At 52.2% G+C, this 11,548-nt stretch overlaps 1 protein-coding gene across 1 annotated transcript; it reads left to right on the top strand.

Annotated features, from left to right (window-relative positions):
* The first annotated feature begins 2,062 nt into the window (after positions 1 to 2,062).
* SOX18 (SRY-box transcription factor 18) lies at positions 2,063 to 6,048 on the top strand. The gene is made up of 2 exons (XM_009093256.4): positions 2,063 to 2,706; positions 4,283 to 6,048. Exons 1-2 carry the CDS (start codon positions 2,304 to 2,306, stop codon positions 5,131 to 5,133), a joined length of 1,254 nt encoding a protein of 417 aa, XP_009091504.3. The 5' UTR covers positions 2,063 to 2,303; the 3' UTR covers positions 5,134 to 6,048.
* Positions 6,049 to 11,548: the final 5,500 nt, after the last annotated feature.

The raw sequence follows: 11,548 nt of genomic DNA, 5'->3' as shown, positions 1-11,548 counted from the left end.
TGAGCATCCCTGCAGGCCCGACTCTGCCAGGGCTGTGGAGGAGACACAGAGAGGATGTGATCAGGGAAAGCACCACATGCTTGGGCTGGAACTTGGGAGAAGGAGATGTCCCCATTAGCTGCCAGACTGACTGCCCCAAAGGCTGCTCACTTCACTCCACAGGCAGCCACAGGTCCCAGCTTGAGAGTCCCCAGGTCCCCCTGGCACCCACCTTGCTTCTTCCAGAGCAGGGACAAAGAGCCAAAGCTCCAGGGGCTCTGCTCTGGATGGCAGCAGGACTGCTTTCCTCCACCAAAGCAGTGCTCCAGCTCCCCCTGGATGGGTGGAGAGAGGAGAGGAGACTACCTTGCAAGCTGTGTGGGCTCTCCTGTGGACTGGTGCTGATTTGCACTTTCCAAAATTTAATAGAAAGCTCCAGAAACGTGAAGGAAATCTCACCCAAAACCTCTGTTGCTCCTGGTTGATGATTGAAGAATAAATGAACATGATTTTTAATGTTTTTTTTAGAGGCCCTTGTTTTGTTTAGGGTTAACAGCAGATCGGCTTGTCCAATCACTTCCAGACACACAGAAACCATGGCATGCAATACCCCACGGCTGTGAGAGGCTGGAGCTGGGCTCTTGCACAACCCAGTGCCCCAAGTCTTCCTAAGGCTGAGGTTCACATTTCAGGCTGGGTCTGGGGCATGTCCACAGCCAGAGAGGGCCTGGGGACAGGTCCCCGGAGCTGGCACATCTCTTCCAAGTCAGCCCAACTGCCCCGGGGGTTTCAGGGGGCAGGCACAGGGTGCCAGCCAATCTCCTTGATTGCAAATGCATCCCGCAATAACTCCCAGTGCTAAGGGCAGGAAGGAACTTCAGACCACCTGGGCTGACCCTTGGCACTGCAAATCCCTGCTGGATGGCAGCCAAGCCAGCAGAGCGATGACCCGGTGGCAGGGGACGTGCAGCTTTGCTGTGGCTGCCGATGGCAGCGTGCTGTGGGCACCCAGCCGTGCCCAAGGCATGCAGGGATGGCACAGCCGTGCCAGCCCCGGCAGCCCTGCAGGCTGGGTTTAGCCACCATCACCTGGCTGACACTGAACCCCCTCATTCCTCAACAGTCCCTAGAAAACACAATGCTTTTCATGTAAAACTCAAGGAGCTGTTTCTTTGTCTGACACTGAAATTCCCACAGAAAATTTCCGGGGAGAGAGGGCTCACCCCTGCCTTCACCCCAGGGCTGCTCCCGGCCCCGGATGGGGAATGCTGGCCAAAACACACACACCGAGTCAGTCGTAAGAAAAATAAACGCCGAGCCCTGAACATCCCTGTGCTCCTGCACACAGCCTGGCAGGCGAAGCTGAATGCTTCCCTGCCTCGGCACCGCGGGTGGTGGGGGGTGAGGGCAGGGCACAGGCAGCAGAAAAGGGGCTCACAAAGAGGAAAAAAATTAAAAAAAAAAAAAAATAAAGAAGAGGACATAAAGAAAGACAGAAAAGACAGAGAAAAATAAGGACAAGAAAGACAGAAAGAAAGGCAGAAAGATAGAAAAACAGAGAGAGAAAAAAGAAAGAAGAAGAAGAAAAGAGAGAGAGAAGAGAGAAAGAGAGAAAGAGAAAGAAAGAAAAGAAAGAAGAAAGAAAAAGAAGAAAGACAAGAAAGAAACGAAGAAATAAAGAAAGAAAGAAGAAAGAAAGAACAGAAAGAAATAAGAAAGAAAGAAAGAAAGAAGAAGAAGAAGAAAGAAGAAAGAAAGAAAAAGAAGAAAGAAAAGAAAGAAAGAATAGAAAGAATAGAAAGAATAGAAAGAATGAGAGAAAAATTTAACAACCCTTCTCCTTGGACAGAAGGGAACAGGACAGAAGCTTCCACACCGGTCCCAGCTCGGCCCTCCCCGGGTGGTTCTTCCTGCTGGTGCCTGGGGACGCCCCCCTTCCCTCCTCCTCCTCCTCCCCCTCATCTCCTCCTTCTCCTCCTCCCCCTCATCTCCTCCTCCTCTCCCTCTCCTCCTCCTCCTCCTCCCCTCTCCCCGCTGATTGGTCCAGCCCGGCTATATTTTGCCCCTTCCAGCCCAGCATCATCCCAAAAGTTTTTTTTTGGGGGGAAAGGGGGGAAAAAACCAAAAAAAGATAGGAAAAAAAAAAAAAAAAAAAGAAAAGAAACCAAAACAAACGCAGGCGAGCCCGAGTCCCCCGAAGGCAGGCGAGGGAAGCGAGCTGCGGGCGGCTGCTCGGCGGTGCTGGACCCGGTGGGACGCGGCAGGAATCCCGATTCTCTCTCCGGCACCCGGTCGGGTCGGACACAAAGTGCTGTCTAGCTGGAATGAATATATCTGAGTCTAACTACTGCCGAGAGGAGATATCGCAACCCCGGGGCGACTGTTCATGGGTCACCGCCGCCGTGCCGGCCGCTGAGCCCGGGCTCGCCTTCCCGCGCCCCCCGGGAGCCGCCTCCCCCGCCAGCCGCACGCCCAGCCCCGAGCCCGGCTTCGCCTTCGGCCCCGGCCCCGGCGGCGCGGCCCCCGGCGCGGCCCCCAGCCGCACGCCCAGCCCCGAGCCGGGCTATGGATACAGCCCCCCGGCCGGCCGCCCCGAGGGCAAGGCCGCCGAGGACTCCCGCATCCGCCGGCCCATGAACGCCTTCATGGTCTGGGCGAAGGATGAGCGCAAGCGGCTGGCGCAGCAGAACCCCGACCTGCACAACGCCGTGCTCAGCAAGATGCTGGGTGAGCGGGAGTGGAGCGGGAGGAGGGCTGGGAGCGCGGGGATGCGGGGAGCGGGGCTGGGGATGCAAGAGGATGGAGCTAGGGATGCGGGGATGCTGCGTTACGGGGCTGGGGAGGCGGGCTGCAAGAGCACAGGACTGTGGGATGCGGGTTTACAGAGCCAGGGACATGGGGATGTGGGGCTGGGGATCCAGGATGCAAGAATACATGCCAGTGGGATGGGGAAGATATCGAGCTAAGGAGACTGGGATGTGGGAGTACAGGGCTGGGAATACAGCAATACAGAGATACAGGTCTGGGGATGTGGGCTGCAGGAGTGCAGGATGCAGGGGTACAGAGCTCAGAATGTTGGGGTACAGGGCTGGAGGTGTAGGGATAAGCATGTGTGGTTCTGATAGTCCAAGGCAGTGGGATGCAGGGCTACAGAGCTGGAGATGTGAACTGCTGAGGTACAGGGATTCAGGGCTGGGAGTATGGGATCGAGCGGTACAGGGATTTGGGGTGTGTGCTGAGAGTCCAGGGCTGTGGGATGCAGACTGCACAGATACAAGGCAGCAGGCTGTAAGGACATGGGGCTCTGCTAGCCAGGCTCCAAGGATACAGGACTGTAGGATGCAGACTGCAAGGATATGGGGGTGCAGGAGCTGGGGTACAAGGGTGGGTTACTGTGGATACAGAGCTGGGGGATGCAGGTCTATGGGCTGCAAGGGTAAAGAGCTGCAGGACACAAGCTTTAGGGATGTTGGATGAAGTGCTACCAATTGCAGGTTGCAAGGATGCAGGGCTGCAGGGATACGAGCTGTAAGGATGCAGGAGTCTTGGATGGGACTTTTAGATGCAGGACTCAGGCTGTGGGATGTGGTGTTACAGGATATGGGAATGTGGGGCTGCGGGATGTGAGGATGTGAAGATGCAGAGCTGCATGTACACAACATGTGGGGAAACAGGGCTGCGGGATGCAGAGATCCAAAGCTGAGGGGTACACAGCTGCAGGGATGCAGGATATGGGAATACAGGCTGCAGGATGCGGGATGCACGACTATAGGATGCGGGATGTGGGAACACGGGAAGCAGGATATGGGTAAATGGAGCTGCAGGATGCGGGACTACGGGAAGCAGGATATGGCCAGACAGAGCAGCAGGATGCAGAGACACGGGGCTGCGGGGTGTAGGGATGTGGGATCCAAGATATGGTGCTGTGAGTTTTTGGGATGGGTGATTTGGTCTGCGGAGATGCAGGCTATGAATGCGAGATGCAAGGAAGTGGGGACAGTGGTCTGTACCAAGGGGCAGTGGGAGGCAGCATCCCCAGCCCTGGCAGTGGAGTTCCCATTCCATTCTCCCACAGCACTGAGGTGCTGGGCACTGCCAGAGCCTCCTTCTGGGACAAGGGAACAGCCTGGCTTGGGAGCCCATTCCCCAGCCCTTCCTGCTGCCAGCAGGGAGACCCTGCTCAGGTGCTAAGCCATTTGCAGGAGTCCTTCACCCCTGGGCTGCCTCTCTCTGGGTGCCCCCGTGCCCTGGCCAGTGCCAGGTGGCTGAGCCACTCTCACAGAGCTTCTCTTTCCTCTTCCAGGCCAATCGTGGAAAGCGCTGAGCGCCAGCGACAAGCGTCCCTTCGTGGAAGAGGCAGAGCGACTGCGAATCCAGCATCTCCAGGATCACCCCAACTACAAATACCGCCCAAGGAGAAAGAAGCAAGCCAAGAAAATCAAGAGGATGGAACCCAATATCCTCCTGCATAACCTTTCCCAGCCTTGCAGTGACAACTTCAACATGAGTCACCATGGCGGCAGCCAGCCGGGCCACCCCCAGCCTCCCCCACTTAACCACTTCAGAGAACTCCACTCCATGGGGTCGGATATTGAAAACTATGGCTTGCCAACTCCTGAGATGTCTCCCTTGGATGTCTTGGAACAGACCGAGCCGGCGTTTTTCCCTCCGCACATGCAGGATGACTGCAACATGATGCCCTTTCGCGGCTACCACCACCATCACCAGATGGAGTTTCCCCAGGAGAAGTGCATGGGGCGGGACGTGGCCGTGCCCTACACTCAGACCCCCTCACACTTGGCCGACGCCATGAGGACTCCCCATCCCTCCAGCCTTTACTACAACCAGATGTGCTCAGGAACTCAGAACGGGCTTTCCGCCCACCTGGGCCAGCTGTCACCCCCGCCTGAAGCCCACCACATGGAGAGCGTGGATCACTTGAACCAAACCGAGCTCTGGACAGATGTTGACCGCAATGAGTTTGACCAGTATTTGAACATGAGCAGGACTCGTCCCGAAGCCTCGGGCCTCCCTTACCATGTCTCCCTGTCCAAAGTGACTCCTAGAAGCATCTCCTGCGAGGAGAGCAGTTTGATATCTGCCCTGTCCGATGCCAGCAGTGCTGTTTACTATAGCCCCTGCATCACCGGTTAGGTTGACCCCAACCATCCAATGCGTACACCAGGAGAGCCCCAACTCTCCTCTAAAAACAAAAAGCCATCCTCCTTTAACCACGAGCTCCATCATATTTAGAATATCTCATTAAATGCATCGCTTTCTTGTTTGTTCTTTTTTATTTTGATTTTTTTTAAATTTTTTTAGAGACAGACCATGCTGAACTCACTGATATACCGTATAACTATATAACACAGATAGACGCCTTTTCCCGCCGTGCTCCCCACTCCAGCCCTCGGCAGGGCCCATCTCCAGCTCCCACCAGCTCCAAGGGGCATTTTCAAGCCAATTCCAGTAAATCCTGCCTGAAACAATCACACCAGGATGAGCCAAAGTGTGACCTGTCCCCAGTATTTAACCCAAGGACAGGTGAACTTTTAGAGGGAAAAAGCTTTTAGAAAGACTTTGCCGGGGCTGTTAAAGAGTCGGCGCCCATTAGGGGTGGGCTTTAGGACAGTTTTTTACTGTATTCTCAGCAATATATTTTAATTGGGCAACAAAACTATATTTTTACTAAGCATTTTTATATATTAAATGGTATTTAATGTCTTTTGGGGTTTTTTTATTAGACTTTTTAAAAAGAAATCAAGGGATATCCATGAGATCTAAAGCATTTATGTAGCAAAGCTGGATTTAAAGAAAAAAAAAGGAATGGGGGAAAAAAGGAGATATTTTGTGAAAAGGGAATGCTAATGTAAATATTGAGGAACAACTGACTGGAATTTTGTACAAAAGAAAAATATGACTGCAAACACTTTTATTGTCTAGAACTGTATGGAGAGCAAACTGTTTTATTCTGGTTAATTATTAAAACATCTTCATATAATTGTTCCCATCTTGTGTGCTTGTTGTGTGAACACATATTTTCCGCAAATACATGTTGTCCCAACCATTTCCAGATTTTTGTATCCGTTGATTAATGTTTTGACAACCTGGCAAATGTATTAATTTCCAAGCTGCCGCCTGCCCGCCCCGTCAGCCGCCTCGGGCTCCACGAGCACGGCTCTGCTCAGCTCGGCACGGGACGGTGGCTTGGGATGGGATGGGATGGGATGGGATGGGATGGGATGGGATGGGATGGGGTTCTGGCAGCAGCCCCACAGCACCGCGCCGTGCCGCCCGGAGATGCTCCCAGCAGGAAAAGCAGCTGTTCTCAGATTAAAATATAATAAAACATGTGATATCCTCCTCCGAAACGAGCCTTGGTGTGGTCATTGTTTTGGCAGGCTGGCAGCGCACCGATGCATGGTCCCCATGGCTCACCCTGTTTTCCCATGAAACCCCCCAAAAGTAGAGCTAGACTGCTCCAATGCTTTCTTTCCAATCCTCAGAGCTGGAAGAAAACTCCATGTACCAGAGCCTTTCCTCATCCTGGCCTTCATTGGCTGCTTCCCGGCTCCAGCAGCGGCGGATCTTGCCGAGCCATCACCATGCCCAGCCGGATCCTGCTCGGAGCTGCTGGTGCTTTGCTGGAGCTTCATCCCCCTCCTGTGAATCACTGTATGATTTACAGGGAGCTTTTTTGTTCAATTTGAAAAGGAGGAACAACAATCTGTTGCTTAAAACCCGGTGGCATCCGTTCCTTGAGCGCCGAGTGATTTAAACCAGGCTGATATGGCCAAAAAAGGCTGTTTTAAAAAAAAAAATTTAAAATTGAATAGAAGAAGAGGTTTTTTTGTTGTTGTTGTTGGCAAAGAATTGCCTTTTAGGGGAAATGGATATTTAACAAATGACATTAATTTTCAAGCTTCTCCTAAATTAAATTCACATTAGTGTTAACAGGATTCAATCCTGACTCACTTTTTTTTGTTGTTGTTGAATGTGAAGCGCTAATAAACAGGACCACTCCGGGGGCTGGCGACGCGTTCCCATGGAACGCCACAAAGGCGCTTCATTGTCTTTCCATATACAGTATGTAAAAAGGGGGAATACATGGAAAAATGACCTCACTACCTACACGGGAGGGCTGGCGGGCGCCCGGCGGGTGCCAGAACCCGCGCTGCAGCAAACAAACACAACACCAAATGAGAAGCATCCTGTGCCGCCGCCGATGACTATGAAAGGAAGCAGCCAGCTATGGGCTCCATCCCTCTCCGCTCCCCGAAGCGGCCTGGGAGGAAGGAGATGAGGGAGGGGGGAGAAGAAGAAAGCCCTGAGTTATTTTCCAGCTCCCAGCTTCCAGGTACCTTCCAGGCATGGATGCGGTCACTTCCTGCGGTTCAAAGCAGCGGTGAGCAGGCCGGTCCTCGCCCAGCTGCGCCGCCGTGCCGGGGAGAGCCACTGTCCATCACATTGTGGAGCAAATGTGAAGTCACTTTCTGCAGCAGAAATTCCCTTCTTTCCCCGTGGTTCAGGCTGTGCCAGCTCGCTGTGGTTTTTTAATTGAAGGAGGATCAATTTAGATTAGATATGAGAAGTCATTAGAATGAAGGTGGTGATGTACTGGCGCAGGTTCCTGTAGAAGCTGCGGATGCCCCATTCCTGGAAGTGTCCAAGGCCAGGTTGGATTGGGCTTGGAGCAACCTGGTCTAATGGAAGGTGTCCCTGCACATGGCAGAGGTTAGAACTTGATGACCCTTAAGGTTCTTCCAACCCAAACCATGCTGTGATTCATGCCCCAGGATGCTTCTGTGGAGCTACAGCAGGTACTGAAAGCTGCAATGGACAGTCATTCCCATCTATAACTGCCCCAAGGATACACCACATGGAAGCCACTGTGCCACTGTGAAAGCCCCACCTCGCTGGCCAGCCTTATCCCAGGTCACAGGGAAACAAAAGAGAAGGGAAAAAACCCTCCGCCTCTCCACAGTCACTGTGGCAGCCTCATGATTTAGCCATGGCAAGGACAGGATTTGTCCTCCTCCAAATCCAGGGTTTGGTGAGACTGGTGGCACAGGGGCTGATCCACTCCATCAGGAGGGCAGAGGGCTCAGCTGAACCTGGGAGAGGTGCTGGGTCCTTGGGAATGGTGCTGGCACCTTGATGGGTTTTGACCACACCACTTATTTTACATATTATTTTTATAATTTTATATCTTGTTTCATATCTTATATATTAGTTCCATTTTATCTGTATTATTTTTATACACTGGGATTTATTTTATATTTTTGTATATTTAGTATTTTTTCAATATTTTTATTGTTACTTTTATATATTTTTAACACATAAATTATTTTTATCTTTCCCCTGCCCCTGTCCCTGTCCAGCTGCTCTGGGGCCAGGAAACCATCCCCCAGTGTTTTCTTTCACTGCATGCCAATGGCTCAGGTGTGACGTGGGACTGGAAATGGCTGGAGCTGACATAGTTTGAGGATGATTTCACTGCCGTTATGGCTCAGGCTGGGGCTGTTACTGCACAACCCCTTCCGATTTTTATGACTTAATCTCTCCAAAGCTCAAGGCCGGATGGTTTTGGGCTGGGGAGGAGGAGTGAGGGGCTTTTAGCAGGTCGTTACGGCAGAAATATGGAGAAGGTACTTGACAGGTAAATGGAAAACCTGACAGCCCATCCTGCTCTATTTCCCTGGATGCAGGGAGAGGGGGAGGCAATGCCAGGTCTTACCTGGGCTTTATGGGCAGGTGGCATCTGCTCTGTGTCCCCTGGGGGTGCGGGGCAGTGGATTCTATCCGTGTGGAACTCTGCATGCATCCCGACATGTCCATGTGCAAACCTGCACGTGTGCAAGCATTGGTATGCATTGGTGTAAATGGGTGTGCAAGCACCCGTGTGTACCTGCACCACTGCATGCATCCATGCTCACATCCATCCCTGTGTGCATTATCCGCATGTGCAGGCATTTGTGTGTGTGTGTGTGCACACCCCTGGATATCCGTGTGCCTGCAACTAGGTGGGCTCTGTGTGTGTGCAAGTGTGAGCACCTCTGCACATGTGTGCTGCTCCTTTTTGTGCATCTTTCTTGTTGTCCCTTTGTGTGTCTGAGCCTGCACAGGCATCCACGTGTTCCTCCATGTGTATCCATGCATGCATCTCTCCGTGGATATGTCTGTGCATACATGTAGGTGCATCCACGTGTGTGTGTGCATCTCCATGTATGCATCCCTCCATGTGCCCGTGTGTTTGTCCATGTCCATGTGTCCATGTGCCTGTCCATGTGCATACACACGTGTGTGTGTGTGTGTGTGTGTGTGTGTGTGTGTGTGTGTTCTGCTGGAGGTTCACAGATCAGCTTTATAGACTTTCTGGATTTTTTACAGCGTTACGGAGTGCTCGATGACATCACCCACCCAAATATTAAAACCTCATGTGCCAGCCAGCCCAGCCCGGCAGCGTTCAGCTCCGGGCTCGCTGTTCCCAAGGATGAGCCTGTGCACAGCCAGGGGCAAATAGGATGCACAGGGTGGCAAGTGGCAGCTCCAGAGCAGCCCCAGCCATCCCAGCCCAGAGCTCACTATTGGGGTGGGAACACTGACACAACAGCCTTGATGAAGTCATCCTGGCTGGGATGTACAGGGAATTAGAGCCTCTTGATCCCTGTATTTTGGGTATTCAGCATAGGGACATCTCTGGGAAAAGGAACATGCTGCCAATGCTGGTTCCTCACTGTGGCACCAGGCAGCTGCTTTAGACCAAGTGGTGGGATTTATATTTTCCCCCCTTCTCCAAAAAAACAAACAAAAAAAAATTTATCAAAACCAAACCTGTTTGTGGGAAACAGCTCCAAAACATTTCCTGACTCGAGAAAAAGTGCATTGGAAAAAAAAAAGTTTCCAGGTTTTTTTAGATGGGAGACAAAACCTCTGGATAGGTAACAGCATTCTGTGGTGGGAGGTTAACCAAAGGAAAAAGGCTGAAATGCAAAGAAAGGTTTCAAATGTTCCCAGAACAACCTTTCCTGGTCAAGCAGAAGCAAAGTTCCCAAGCCTTCCCCAACTTTCTTCTTTGCAGCTCAGTTTGGGAAAGGAAATGTTTGGAAATCTCAGTGCTCCTTGCAGACAGGAAAGGCCCCGTTTCCTCTGCGCCATGCTCAGAGCTGCCGGGCAGCAGGAACACTTGGGTGAGGCTGGGTGCCTGCCCCAGCTCTGCTTCCAGCAGCAGGAATTCTCTGCAGGCAAGGGAGGGCCTGAAGGTAACAGGAATTGGGGTGTCATAAATATTACAGGTTTTGTAAAGGAAAAGAAAAGAAGCCAGCAAGGAGTCCTTAATGCGCCCTGGGAAATCTGTGCAGCCTGAAACATTTCAGCACTTTTCTTGCTGTGAAGTTCAACCTCTACATCCCTCGTGGAGCTTGGTTGTCTCCCCTCAGACCCCAGCATTGCCCCCACGAGTCCTCACATCCCTTCCCCTGCCTTAGGGCCACCACAAGCCCTTGGACCCTCAGTCCCCAGCCCCACACCAACATCTGCTCACTCAGCACCATGCTGGGGCCCCGTGAGTAAGACAGGTCCCTGTGAAGGAGGTAGGTTTGAGCCTCATTGTGTGAACCATGAGGGACTTTGGGGGCTTCTTCTCCTCACTGGATCTGAGCTGACTGAGCCCCACAACATCTGTCAGAACCACTCTGTGCTTCTCCTCTGAGGTGATTCCTGGTACCTTCTGAGGTACCTGAAGGCCAAAGGGTCATGGAAATGTTGGGAGTGTTCTTCAGAGGTCACCTAGTCCAATCCAATCCAACACAACACAATCCAGACAGCACGACCTGACCCAACCCACCCAATCCACCTAATGCAATACAGCCAGACCCAACCCAGCCCAGCACAACCCATCGTAACCCAGCTGGGCCAACCCACCCCCAAAGAATCCAACCCAACAAAACTAACCCATTCTAACCAGTCTCAATCCAATGTAACCTATCCCAAGGGGCCAGTCAACCTATCCCAGCATAACCCAGCACAACCCAACGCAACCCAACTGAGCCTACCTAACCCAACACAACCCAACTGAGCCTATCTAACCCAACACAACCCAACTGAGCCTATCTAACCCAACACAACCCAACTGAGCCTACCTAACCAACAAAACCCAACTGAGCGTACCTAACCCAACACAACCCAACTGAGCCTATCTAATCCAACACAATCCAACTGAGCCTATCTAACCCAACACAACCCAACTGAGCCTACCTAACCAACAAAACCCAACTGAGCCTACTTAACCAACACAACCCAGCTGAGCCTATCTAACCCAACACAACCCAACTGAGCCTATCTAACCCAACACAACCCAACTGAGCCTACCTAACCAACAAAACCCAACTGAGCCTACCTAACCCAACACAACCCAACTGAGCCTACCTAACCCAACAAGACCCAACCAGCCTAACTCAACTACGCAACTTCTAAACAAGTCTCCCCATTGCCTCCTGCTCGGCCGAGCTCAGCCCTTACGGGATATTGCAGTGGTTTTGGTGGGAGCCTCTCCCTCCTCCTGTGCTCG

This window comes from Serinus canaria, chromosome 20 (genome assembly GCF_022539315.1).
Source record: "Serinus canaria isolate serCan28SL12 chromosome 20, serCan2020, whole genome shotgun sequence".
NCBI classification, from domain to species: Eukaryota; Metazoa; Chordata; class Aves; order Passeriformes; family Fringillidae; genus Serinus; species Serinus canaria.
The sequence above is the reverse complement of the archived record's forward strand: the minus strand, read 5'-3'. Positions and strand labels throughout refer to the sequence as shown.

Coding starts and splice junctions, on each gene's coding strand:
- SOX18 (XM_009093256.4), top strand. CDS start 2,304: ATGAATATATCTGAGTCTAACTACTGCCGAGAGGAGATATCGCAACCC. Junction 2,707..4,282: donor CGTGCTCAGCAAGATGCTGG/GTGAGCGGGAGT, acceptor TTCCTCTTCCAG/GCCAATCGTGGAAAGCGCTG.